This window comes from Ursus arctos, unplaced genomic scaffold, assembly GCF_023065955.2.
Source record: "Ursus arctos isolate Adak ecotype North America unplaced genomic scaffold, UrsArc2.0 scaffold_3, whole genome shotgun sequence".
NCBI classification, from domain to species: Eukaryota; Metazoa; Chordata; class Mammalia; order Carnivora; family Ursidae; genus Ursus; species Ursus arctos.
In genome coordinates, this window is record NW_026622985.1 from 70,849,359 (window position 1) to 70,862,057 (window position 12,699).

The following is a 12,699-nucleotide window of genomic DNA, read 5'->3' on the forward strand; positions in this document are numbered from 1 at the left end:
TTAGTTTTTCTTCAGGGTAAGCTAGCACCTAGTTGGTATTGGTACAAAACCAAAAAATGCCCTGCTAGGTGATGAGACTAGGAGAATCCTTTTAAAAATTCTGATCTCCCTTATCACCAATGGTTTCATCCAGTGGGAACTCCTGTAGAGTTCAAAAGGAAGAGAATCTGGCTCGATATTTCCTTTAAAGTTCATTTTCCTAAAGTGCGTATGGAAGCAAGAGATCATGACATTTTAAGATCACAGTAATTCCTAAATGCTTATAAAATGATTTTTCACTAAACTATTGTGATTTCTGTTATGATTTGTGTTTTCAAGACCTGATGGGAAGGGTGACCATTTTGAACTCTTAAATTGCTTATTAGGATCAGTTAATAATTCAGGCATCTATTATTGTGTGTTTTACTGTTGGGGGGAAAAAGCCACTTAGGGTGTTTATGGACCTTTATTTACCCACATGTTTCTTATATGATAAAAGATGTAAATATTAAGTGAAGGGGATTTAAAGTAAGGCTCTTACAGTGCAGTTCTATTTCCTTGGTCATCCTTGAACCACTGACTGTCTCCATGCCCTGCCTCTGTCAGGCTCTTTTTTTTCTGGGATTCACAGTGGGGCAAGGGTGAGGGTACAGCCACCTCTCCTCCTCCCTGAACCTCTCAGGAGTTTTATTGTCAGTGTCATCCCCCCGCCCCCCGCCAGTAATATCAAGGCTCCAAGAAAATGAGAAATAGCATTAGCATTGCTCCACAACCTTAGGAACAGGATCTGAAATTTAAATCTTGAGTCATGCAATGTGTCACCAAAGGGAGAAGAGACAGGATACTAAATTTACCTTTCAATGCTATAATTTGCAGTTTGCTTTCCAAGGGTGAAATAATAGCAATAGAAGCATAAAACAGGTTAAAATGCCACCAATAACCAAATTTCACATATAATTTGAAGATGGAAAATCATCTGAAGCTGGGAAGTCTGAATCCAAGGCCATGTTCCTCTTTGAATCATTCTGAGAGGGAATCACGAGTAGCAGTAATGTAACAGTGTGAGAGAGCAGACAGCATAAATAAATTAAAATGAAGAGAAGGTTAAGATAAATGAAAAAAACCCTAAAATGTGACTGACCATTTATCTGGTTAGATGATTTCAAGCAGAACCCTCAAGACCAACTTTATCATGACTGAATTTAAAAAAATCGTCAAACTTTGTTTTCCTGATGCAGCACGTATCAGTGTTACCCAGGCAGTATTTGTTCTTAATGGTCTTTATTTTAGAACATTTCCAAGGTGGCTTCCAACATCCATTTTACCATTCTATCTGTCAAGCAAAATAAACAAATAAATACATCTTTGAATAAACTATGTTGGGTGGCATCACACTGATTTTATTATTTTTTTTTAATTTTGGGAAAAGTTTCGTCAAGGCAGTAAGTAGCAAGCATGTTTCAGAGAGGATTTAATAAGTAGTGATATTTGTTGTACACATAGTGAGGGATCATTAAGTGATTTGGATGTTGAAGGTCGTGAGAGTTGGCTTCTGCTTTGCCTCTGGCGGCTCTGACTCCACAGCCGAGAGCTTCTCGGGATTACTGTCCCCAGGAGAGGAGTATCATCTCCACACTGTGAGAAACACTTGAATAGAGAAAAATCAAGTACCTTTGATTCCAGATGTTGAGTTAACTCTAGAATGAAAACCAGGACTTGGAAAGGATGTGGATATTTTATTGCTCAAGAATGCAAAAACCCTGGGCGCCTGGGTGGCACAGTCGTTGGGTGTCTGCCTTCGGCTCAGGGCGTGATCCCGGCGTTCTGGGATCGAGCCCCACATTGGGCTCCTCTGCTGGGGGCCTGCTTCTTCCTCTCCCACTCCCCCTGTTGTGTTCCCTCTCTCACTGGCTGTCTCTCTCTGTCAAATAAATAAAATCTTAAAAAAAAAATTCAAAAATCCATCAGAGACTGTTTACTTTGGGTCCTAGTTGTGGTGTCCAAACACACACAGAGCTTCAATAAAGAATTCAGGGTTCTAGAAGAAGGGAGGGAATACCAGGTAAATGGGATAGTTATAAAACAAATACCAGTAAAGTTAAATCAATATATCCTGTGGGTGATATCCGTAATAAATCATTCATGTGAAGTAGGTTTTGTTCCTACCTTAGCAAGAAGAAGAGAGAGAACTTGTTTTCCTTCTTTGCCTCTCAGTTCTCACTGGGCATGCTTGGAACTGCTCCTCCGCTCTGCTCTCCAGAATGTGATTGTCTAAAATAACAGTAAGAGTGGTGAGCTTCTGACAGTCACACAATTTTCTCTCTGTAAGCTTTTACAAATGCCAGCCAGTAACCCAGTGGCATTTCTACCGTAAAATCTTAAGGCCAATCCATTTCCCCGCTTCCTTATTTTCTTGGTTTCAAATATATTTCTTATTGCCAATGGAAATAAAACCCAGAAATCAGAGAGTGATGGTGTCACTTGTCTTTCTTAGTAAGGAGCTCCTAAAAGTGAACTTATAAAGGATGCAGCAAATTTATAAGGCAGTTAATCATCCTATCTTTCTAGCCAATTGTTCCAGCTATGATAAATTTTGTGGCTTTTATTGGTGGCTTCATGCCCAGATAGAATAAAAAGCAAACAAAAATCATGAAATACCTCTCTGAGGCTGCTTTTCATAAGTACATGGGCATAGGCTATGAGTCCCTGAAATCCAGTGAATTAGCTCGAGCTGATATAAGTGGTTTTTCGTCAGTGGTACTCATTCCTCAGTTTCTTTACGCTATTATCACCATGGTCACTTTTTCTACAGAAAAAGTATAGTAGTTTCAGCTGTGAAGCACCTTGTTTCTGGGGGGGGGGGCAGGAAATAAGTAATTTGCATGACTTAATGATGCATGTCACCAGTCCTTAGATCTTTTCATGGGAAGGGTGTTAATCACTCAAAGTAGCCACCCACGCAAACCTGTTTGAAAGGGCTTAGAGTGTCAACGTCACCATAATAAGAATCTGCCTTTCACGAGTTCTAGGGGTAAAAATAAAATGTGGTAAAGCTTTCCAAGATCAACACTGACAGTCAATTTCTGTATGCTATTTGTCTTAATATCAGCTTTATTGAGATATAATTCACATGCCAAACCATTTACCCATTTAAAATATTCAATTCATTGGTTTTGGCAGGTAGTGAAACTATCTCTGTCAATTTTAGAATACTTTCAGTGCGCCTGGGTGGCTCAGTTGGTTAGGCGTCTGTTTGCCTTCAGCTCAAGTCATGGTCTTGGGGTCCTGGGATCGAGCCCTGCATTGAGCTCTCTGCTCAGTGGGGAGTCAGTTTCTCCCTCTCCTTCTCCATCTGTGCTCTCTCTCTCTCTTTCAAATAAATAAATAAAATCTTTAAAAAAGTATTTTTTTTTTAAATACTTTCATCACTCTGGAAAGAAACTCTATGCCTCTAAGCAGTCATTCCCCATCCTCCACCCCATCCTAGACAGCTGCTAATTTGCTTTCTGTCTCACTAGATTTGACGATTCTATGAATTTCATGCAAGTGGAACCATGTAGTTTTTGTGATTGACTTCTTCCCCTTCGTGTGATGTTTTCAAGAGTCGTCCGTTCTGTACTATGTGTCAGTACAGCATGCTTTTTTTAATCACTAATATTCTAGTTGTGGAAATACCCATTTATCCATTCAGCAGTAGATATTTGGATTATTTCTACTTTTTTGCCTATTATAAAAAACGCTGCTGTGAACCTTTGTGTACAGGTTTTGGCACAGACATACGTTTTCATTTCTCTTGGGGACGTACCAGCAAGTAGAATTGCTGGGTCATAGGGTAACTTTATGTTTCATATTTTGAGGAACTTTCAGACAATTTTCTCAAAGTGCCTGCATCATTTTACATCCCCACCACAGGGGATGAAGGTTCTAATTTTTCCACATCTTTTTTGACACTTATTATTACCTGTCTTTCTTTCTTTTTTTTTTTTTTTAAAGATTTTATTTGTTTATTTGACAGAATGAGAGAGCACAGTAGAGGGAAAGGGAGAAACAGCCTCCCCACTGAGCAGGTAGCCTGATGTGGGACTGGATCCCAGGACCCTGGGATCATGACCCGAGCTGAAGGCAGGCACTTAACCATATGAGCCACCCAGGTGCCCCTATTACCTGTTTTTCTTATGATAGCTATCCAAAGGGTGTGAGGTGGTATCTCATTGTGGTTTTGATTTATATTTCCCTAATGGCTAATGAGCTTGAGAATCCTTTCATTTGCTTTTGTATATCTTTTTTTGGAGAAATATCTATTCATATCCTTTTCCCCTGACTAAATTGAGTTGTCTTTTTATTATTGAGTTATAAGTGTCCCTAAATACTAAGGATAAAACTCTTTTTTATCAGATAGATGATTTGCAAAAATTTTCTCCCATTCTTTGGATTATGTTTCTACTTTCTTGACAGTCTCCTTTGAAACATAAAAGTGTTTAATTTTTATGATATCATTAATTTTTTTCTACTGTTGCTTGTGCTTTTGGAGTTATATCTAAGTGTATGCTGGTTTTGGTTTTTTTTTTTTTAATTGGTCCTAATATGGCACATTTGATAGAAGTGTAGGCTTTGGCATCACAGTCTTATTTTTTAATTCTAACTCTTTGGTGGGCAAATTATTTAAGCTCCCTTAGGCTCAGTTACTCATCTGTAAGAGGGAGATAATACTAGGACTTATGAACTGTTGTGGGGGTCAGATGAAATAATATATGTGAAATCCCTAGCATTTTGCAGGGCTGTTGTAAGACTCTATTAATGTTAGCTATTACTATTGTTATACTCCCAGTAATAATAAGCTCTAGCACTCAGTAAATTAAACTGAAGCCAAGCAATTTCTTACATGAAGAAGCATGTAATAAGGTACATTTGTACTGCTTTATAGACAACAATTGAATTTGGCCCCTGTGAAAATCAGGTAAAGTAGTCATGGTAGTTGTTCTTTCCATCAGGACCTGCAGCTGAGAGATCCAGAGCACTTTCCAAGGTCAAATGACTGGAAAATGATAGAGACAGTGTCGGAGCCTGGAGTTGTCTTTTCTTCTTAAAATCACTAATTCAGTTTTTTCAGTAACAGATTTATAGTAAGAGTCAGGTGACTGGCATTTTGTAGTCTTCATGATGAAATCATACCTCAGACAACCATATCAGGGGAAAAAAATAATTTTGTGGGAAATCAGCACTGATAGTGAACATTATGTAAGAATCATGGAGTTAGAACACATTTGACTAGAGGGGTGCCCAAATGGCTCGTTGGTTGTGTCTGCCTTCAGCTCAGGTTGTGATTCCCAGGGTCCTGGGATGGAGCCCTGCTGTCCAGCTGCCTGCTCAGTGGGGCATCTGCTTCTCCCTCTGCCTCTCCCCCTGCTTGTGCTTGCTCTCTCTCTCTTTCTCAAATAAACAAAAATCTTTTTTTAAAAAAAAACACATTTGACTAGAAAGTTTATGTTGGATAGCCATAACAAGTAATGGATTATAACTGTGTGTTCCTTCTTTAATTAAAAAGAACTTCTGCCTTATTTCCAAAGTTAGACCTGCTCATAGTTAAACATTGGAGAATATAGATAAGTAAAAAAGAAAATATCTTTTCAGACATTTTTTTAATATGCATACATTCCTAATACACTTACATTTAGAAGCATCTTATAAAATGGGCAGATAGATTTTCTATTTAATGTTTGGATTCCTTAGGCATGAGGTTAAATTAATTTATATTAAGAGGCCTGTATGGCTGTAAATTCTGGACTTCCAGAAGTCCAATTTTTCAGAATTAGCTCGTTGTCTTTTTTAAGCAGCAATTAATTATCTTTCCAGATTGTCTAAAATTCATTGACTACATTTACTGTGCTGTTCACTCATCTGGAGAAAGAAGAAGAACTTCCACAGTTCTCTTGGTAAAATAAGACCCTCATGAATAATTAACTCTCAAACACAAAAATGGCTGATTTTAGCATGTTCTTTCCAAAGGTTTTTGAGCTGACTCAAGTGGGTATTACTTATAAATTCACCATTTTATGGGTGAACAGCAAATACTGTTTAAACACGTCTGGAATCAGAGAAGGAGAACTCCCTGACCTGCCCCTCACCCCACAGCTATGACTTTGGGGTACACCCTTGAAGCCTGCAAGATTTACACAGGACTTTTAGAGCCAGGTACCACTACTGTCTCAAGTGTTATTTTCACTGAAATTCACTGAGAAAAATACATCTGACTATGAGATAATATTGAATCTAAGTTGATAAAAACAACTGTGACATTTGAAGAATTATTTCTATGACTTTTTTTCTTTAAATCCTTATAAAGATGAGAATGACTTCTGGTCTCAAATCAATCCTTCCCATCATAGCCATTTATCAAAACAAGAAGCAACCCCCCCCCCCCCAAAAAAAAACCCAAAGCAAAATGACAGCACTATGTGCAGAAATTTGAGATTTATTATTACAGTGTGTTAGGTGATTCCCCATCTTTCCTCTGCGTTGAACTTCAACATTTTCTTCTGTTAGGACTGTTCAGATTATTTGGGCTAGTTCAAACTGATGGTAAATAAATTGGATGATGAGAAAACCTCAGGTGTATTTATATTTGTCTACACAAAATAGTTTAATTTCTACTTGGTTCCTCAAGTATTAATTATTTCATGCAAAAAGGAAAAAGACTATTAGTCTTTGAGTGTATCAATTTGTCAGTATTTGGGAGAAGAGTTGTGCAACTAGTACTTGTTGAATTTGCTCTTTTATTTCATTTGGCCAGTTAAAGGAAATGTAAAGTGAAATACTGTGGAAGCATGATTGTTTTATACAGACAAAATCATTTTGAACTGAAAAGGTCTAACACCTGACCTTCATCTTAAATTCTAGCACATGAAAATGTCAGATGTCTCTGTTGGATTAATAAAAGCCAATGTCAAATGGAAAAATGATTATAGGCTCTAATTATGTGGTTTTAGGGCAATAGGTTTTGTGAAAACCAAGGCTTTAATAGTGGCTATGATTGAAAAATTATTTTCATTATAAGAAATTACAAGTCACTCTATGCAAAAGTTGGAAGTATTGTCCTAAGAAATGAAATTAATTAAAAAACAATTTCTTCTGTGTGTGTGTTTAAAAAATGAAGTGATAGCATCTTTCCTCAATGAAATCTGAAGCCTTGTATAGTTATATGAATAGAACAGTTTATCTGGGATACTAGGACCTTTGGAAACTCACAATTTCTAAGACCATTTTTTAAAGTCCATTGCCACTATATAGTGACTGGTTATGAATGAAGAAGGATAAAGTTAATTAGAGATGAGAGGAAGAGACGGTGGGAGCAAATTCAAAGGGAAGAAGGAACAGGGTTTATTGCGTTGGGTAATTCCAGGCGTACCCGCTTTGCTTTATGAACCACCTGATGATCATTGATTCCAAATGAAAGGAATATGGAAGTAGAAATCCTGACCAGGCATTCCTAAATTCTATCTAAGTATGTTTAACCTCCTCAGGATTATTCAAAAGGAGTGGCGGCTGGAGTTTTACATTAACTAATATTTCATTAAGTGTCTAAGTGTAGATATCTGGGGAATTTTTTGTTTTGTCTTTGTTTTTGCATTTCTAAGATAGGCTTGAGGCAGGCATGGAGAACTCATTGGCGCAGAAATTTCATACAATGTTATCAGTTTAACTTAACAGAATATTGTTTTCTCTGTAGGGTAAGTCTAGTGATTACTAGGCAGCCTAAGGTCAACTGATTTTAGTTCTCATAATTCACTTTAAGCCAGGTTTCTATTTCAGGATACAAATATGGTTTTATTGTGGTAAGCCTATCAGGAAACATTAACTTTTATTAATAATTGTGAAGGGCTAACTTGAGTTTTAATACTACTGAATATGTTTGGTTTGATGATTCTGGGCTTGATAATCAAACCTTGATATCAAGGTGTAATATATGTTTTAAAATGGGCACAAATTACACAGGAAGGTTTGTATAGAGGCAGCCAACAAATTGTATTACTTTAAAATGAGGTTGAGACTCATTCATGGGAATGATCATCAGATCTTAGATATGGACTAAAAGATGTATGTTTATATATTTTTTAAAGAGATGAAAAGATTTTTTTAATTTCCTGCAAATGTCTTATGGTATTTGGAATTTACAGATAGTAAAATTCTGTTTATTTGTAAATTTGGTATCATATTTTAATAATTTCAAACATACTGAACATGCAGTGTTTGTTAATAGATGGAGTACATTTTCCTAGGCCTTCTGTAGATCCCTTCCTTTTTGTCTTCAATGCCATTACCCTTGTCTCAAGTCTTTCAATCATCTGGCAGTCAGCGATCTTCTGCAGTTGGCCCTTTCTGGCTAAGCAGATTGTTAAATTTTCAGGAAGCTTGTGAGCTCGTTGTTAAGTACAACTAGTATTAAAAATTAAATGATATAAACGTATAATTATATTAAAACAAAGATAATAAAAACTCAAAAGTTGTCACTACCTAATTTGACATTTTACTATTATCTCTGCTGTTGAGCTTATTTACCTTCATTATAGCTGAAAGGTAAATATACTATGTTATAATATGCAGCCGTGTATCTTCCCAACTCTGTGTTCAGTAACTTCACATTTGGTAGCTTGAAATTGGTCACAGTGGGAGTATTTACACCACAGAAATTGGCAAATGACTTAAGTCACCCCCCCCCCCCCCTCACCCAGGAAAGGGCTGGTTAAAGATTTGCCTGCATACCACCCCACTGCCTGTAGTCTGCCAGCTTTTGGTCTTCCTGTGTCTAGGCTCTTATCTCTATGAAGATTATTTTGTCTTATCCATACTAGTTAGAAACAATATACTTGAAAATAACTGAAAGAAAAGAAAAGACCTGGGGTATCCTGTCTAATTATTGATCATACTAGCTTCACTAGTGTCCATCATAAATTGTTCTTTATTAGATGTGTAAAGGGCAGATGTGTGTAACTGCTGTGAATTGAGGAGTCAAAATGTAGAACTATGATCCCCACCCTCAAGTAATGATTCAGAAGTGATAATTAGGTGAACAAATTAATACAAACTATTCATTAATCCTTCAGCTATAATTAGTTCATTCAACAAATAGCTTCTTGCTGAGGACCATGTACTACAAGAACAACCTTGTATAGGGGTATTGATTGAGGGTCTATCTTATCATTCATAGATCATTTTATATTTAAAGTGGTAGAGACTGGGCTTCAGCGCTTATAAACGCCTAGTATTTCATTGTTTAGGGCAGCTTTTTTTTTTTTTTAAGATTTATTTGACACAGAGAGAGAGAGCAGGGGGAAGGGGCAAAGGGAGAGGGAGAGGGAAAGTCAGGCCAGCTCAGTGCTGAGCACAGAGCCCGATGCGGGGCTCAATCTCATGACCATGAGATCAGTCCTGAGCCCAAACCAGGAGTTGGATGTTTAACCAACTGAGTCACCCAGGAGCTCCTAGGGCAGTTTTTTTGCCTTTTTTTTTTTTTTTTTAAAGAGTACTTTTAATATAGAATGTGTAGTGACTTGTTTTTTTCCTCTGGAAAGGATTCTATTATCATTCCTGATCCTTTCTCTCAGTCACATTAGCTCAGAGGTTTTGGTGTTTTATACAGATATAAGATATGAAGTACTGGTATTTTATAAGTTGGATTATTTTATTCTCATATTTATGCACCCACCATTTCCCATCTGACAGAAGATTTTAAACAGTATCAGATTCCAAGTCTATATTGGAGACCAAGTTAAGTGAATATTTACATCTGTCCCTTATCTTTGTTTTAGCTGGACCGGACCAATTTTGTCAAAAGGGTATAGACAGCGCCTGGAATTATCAGACATATACCAAATCCCTTCTGCTGATTCTGCTGACAATCTGTCTGAAAAATTGGAAAGGTATGTTCATGCACATTGTTCATTAGTTGAAAGGAGGAATTAATATTATTAATATTATTAATACTCTAGGTGATGGAGGACTAACTTATTAGATGGCTTAATTCTTAAAATGGCGTCTTTAAAATAGGAACATCTTATTTTCTTGCTGAAGTCTTGACCAATTAAAAATTAAACAATGAAAGGTTGAAAGATTAACCATTTTCTTGATAAATGACTTTTTTCTGGAAAATAAGACGTTCCCTGTCTTTAAAGTACAGTAAGTGGATTTTGTGAAGACTGAAGTAGCATCTTTATGAAGCAAATTGTGTATATTTGCCTCCAAAATCTTAATATGTGACTACGAATGTACATACTTGGAAATCTTAAGGTAATGGCTACTGGATATTAAAAAATATAAATATTTCATATTTTTGAGTACATATTGAATGCTAGGTATAGTACCTCCTCTCAGCTCTTGGAGGAAAGCATTGTTACCTCCATCTTGCAGACAGCAAACTGAGACTCAGAGAGATGATGAAATTTTCCAGCTAAAATGGAATCACATGATTCTAACACAGATCTGCACTTCCCATTGCAGACAAGTTCTCAGAGTTCCCTTTTCTAAGAGTATTGGTTAGAACCCTTTTGATTACCAGTGACAGAAACCCAATTAACTAGCTTAAGTAAATTGTTGGCTCCTGTGTGAAGGGGCCTTGGCAGAGAACTGGCCTTAGAGACTCAGTGGAACCAGGGACTCCGATGCCACTTGGTGGCCTCTGCTTGTGCTGGTTTTACTCTCTCAGACCACATTCCTCCAAGCAGTGGGTCCTTAGAACCCTGCTCATTTCTTTACAAACCACAGAGGAAAGAGCCCTTCTTCCTTGGCCAAATGTGAAAAATCCCAGAGATTCTGGGGTCGCACACTCACTCCATAGACCAAAGGAAAAACAAAGGAACAAAAGAAAAAGAAAAAGTAGCTACTAAATGATTGCTCCAAAATAAAAAAAAGTTGAGCCTTGTAATTTGTTGACCTTATTTCCCTTAAACTCATTTCCCTTTAAAAAATATTTTCAAGGCAAAGTAAGATATTCAGTCTTAATTTTCTTGATTAAAAGAATTTGGCTAGTGAGAATAATAGATTCATATTACCAAGATCAAGGACCAGTTCGTATTATTGAGCACTTACTGCATGGAAATGCCATGAAAGCAAGGATATTTTGGCTGGTTTGGTTTGGTTTATTTATGATGTATCCCCCAGTGCCTAGAATAGGGTCTGGCCTATAGTAGCTGCTCAATAAATATTTGTTGAATGAATGATAAGTGAAGGTGAAATGACTAGCATTATGTAAAAATCTGTAATATTGTTGCAGAGATAAAATATATAAATATAATACATTGTAGGTATATCAGCAAGTTCACAATAAAACAGTGGATATTGAATACCTAAGTTCTGAACAGATGCCACGGGAAAGATTAATCAGACAAGGGCTAGGTTAACAAAAGACTGTATACTCCAGATAAATTTTTATTTATGGCCAAGTAGAAGACACCTGAATTTGTAGGATTATCTGGCCTAAGATTTTTTTCTCCTGTTTTTATTATATCTCCCATATCAGTTCAATTAAAAATATACCTATTTTTTTCAATTCAACAACTCTGTGCCAGCATAAGTCTATACATTTTGTCTTTCTTACTTTTGTCTTTACTTTGTATCTCTTTTCACCCTATGCATTTAAAAAATTATTTTTTTATTATAAAAAAAAGAAATAAAAAATAAAATAAATTAAAAAATTAAAGTTGTTATTTAGAATTTATTGAAACATTTTGGAAGACTGACACACCATTTATAGTACTTTGTACCTCTGCATCCTTGGGAAGTGGCCCTGGCCTCACATTTCATAACTGCCTTGTGACAAAGGTCCTTGGTGGTTACCACGTAGTTGAGGCACACTGGCCCATCTGGCTCAGTTTGCAGTGTTGAACCCTTTACATCACTCCTCCGTGCACACTCACATTTGTTCCATGAGAAGCTACAAAACTGATAAGTATAGAGCTTCTTCCTTTGTGATTTAACTTCGTGTTTGGGATTCTTACTGGGTCTGTTATAGTGCTGCTGAAACCACACCACCTCCTCTTCCCTGCTCACTCTTTCTTTCATTGTTCAAATCCCACCCATTAAAAGAAATTCTCCCACTTTGCTTTTCCCTCAGGTTGCTCCCCCATTCTTTTTTTTTCCCACTTCTTTCATAGCTATTATTTCTCTGCTCTCCTGATCTCTCCACTTCTTCACCTTTCCTTTACACTTCAGCTCCCTGAAATATGGTTTCCATGTCTACCATGTTGCTAAAATGACATTGACCAGGGTCATCAGAGATCTCTTAATGTCAAGTAAAATGGTCTCTTCCTACATGACTTCATGTGGACCACTTCTTCCCACCTTGAAACCATTTCTTTGGTCTACATACCACCTCTCTTTCCTGACTTTCTCATCTGACTCATTCTTCCTTTGAAAGAGAGGCTGAATCTGCCTCCAGGTTTAGTTTCTTACCCTGTTGTGAGTCACTGAATGATATGGATGGGAGCAAGGCCTGAGTGAACGAGTGGAGAGGTGGATAGATGGAATATGGTAATTAGGCATTGTAGATAGTAAGCTTCTTGGGGCAGCCAGGGTCCATGCACAGAGACTGCCAAGTTTGCCCTCACATCTCAGTTGTGTGTTCTTTCTTTGGGGTAATTTAAAACAACCTCTAATAATCACAGATGAATAGTAATGGACATACCTCTTAATGAAATGCAAAACCTTTACCTAGTTCTTGCCTGTGAA

At 37.0% G+C, this 12,699-nt stretch overlaps 1 protein-coding gene across 1 annotated transcript in view; it reads left to right on the forward strand.

The window, feature by feature from the left end:
- CFTR (CF transmembrane conductance regulator) overlaps window positions 1-12,699 on the forward strand; it is a 163,885-nt gene that overhangs the window by 16,851 nt on the left and 134,335 nt on the right. Inside the window, exon 2 of the mRNA XM_048213069.2 lies at window positions 9,786-9,896. Coding sequence (XP_048069026.1) covers window positions 9,786-9,896 — 111 coding nt within the window. The remainder of the gene's footprint in view (window positions 1-9,785; window positions 9,897-12,699) is intronic.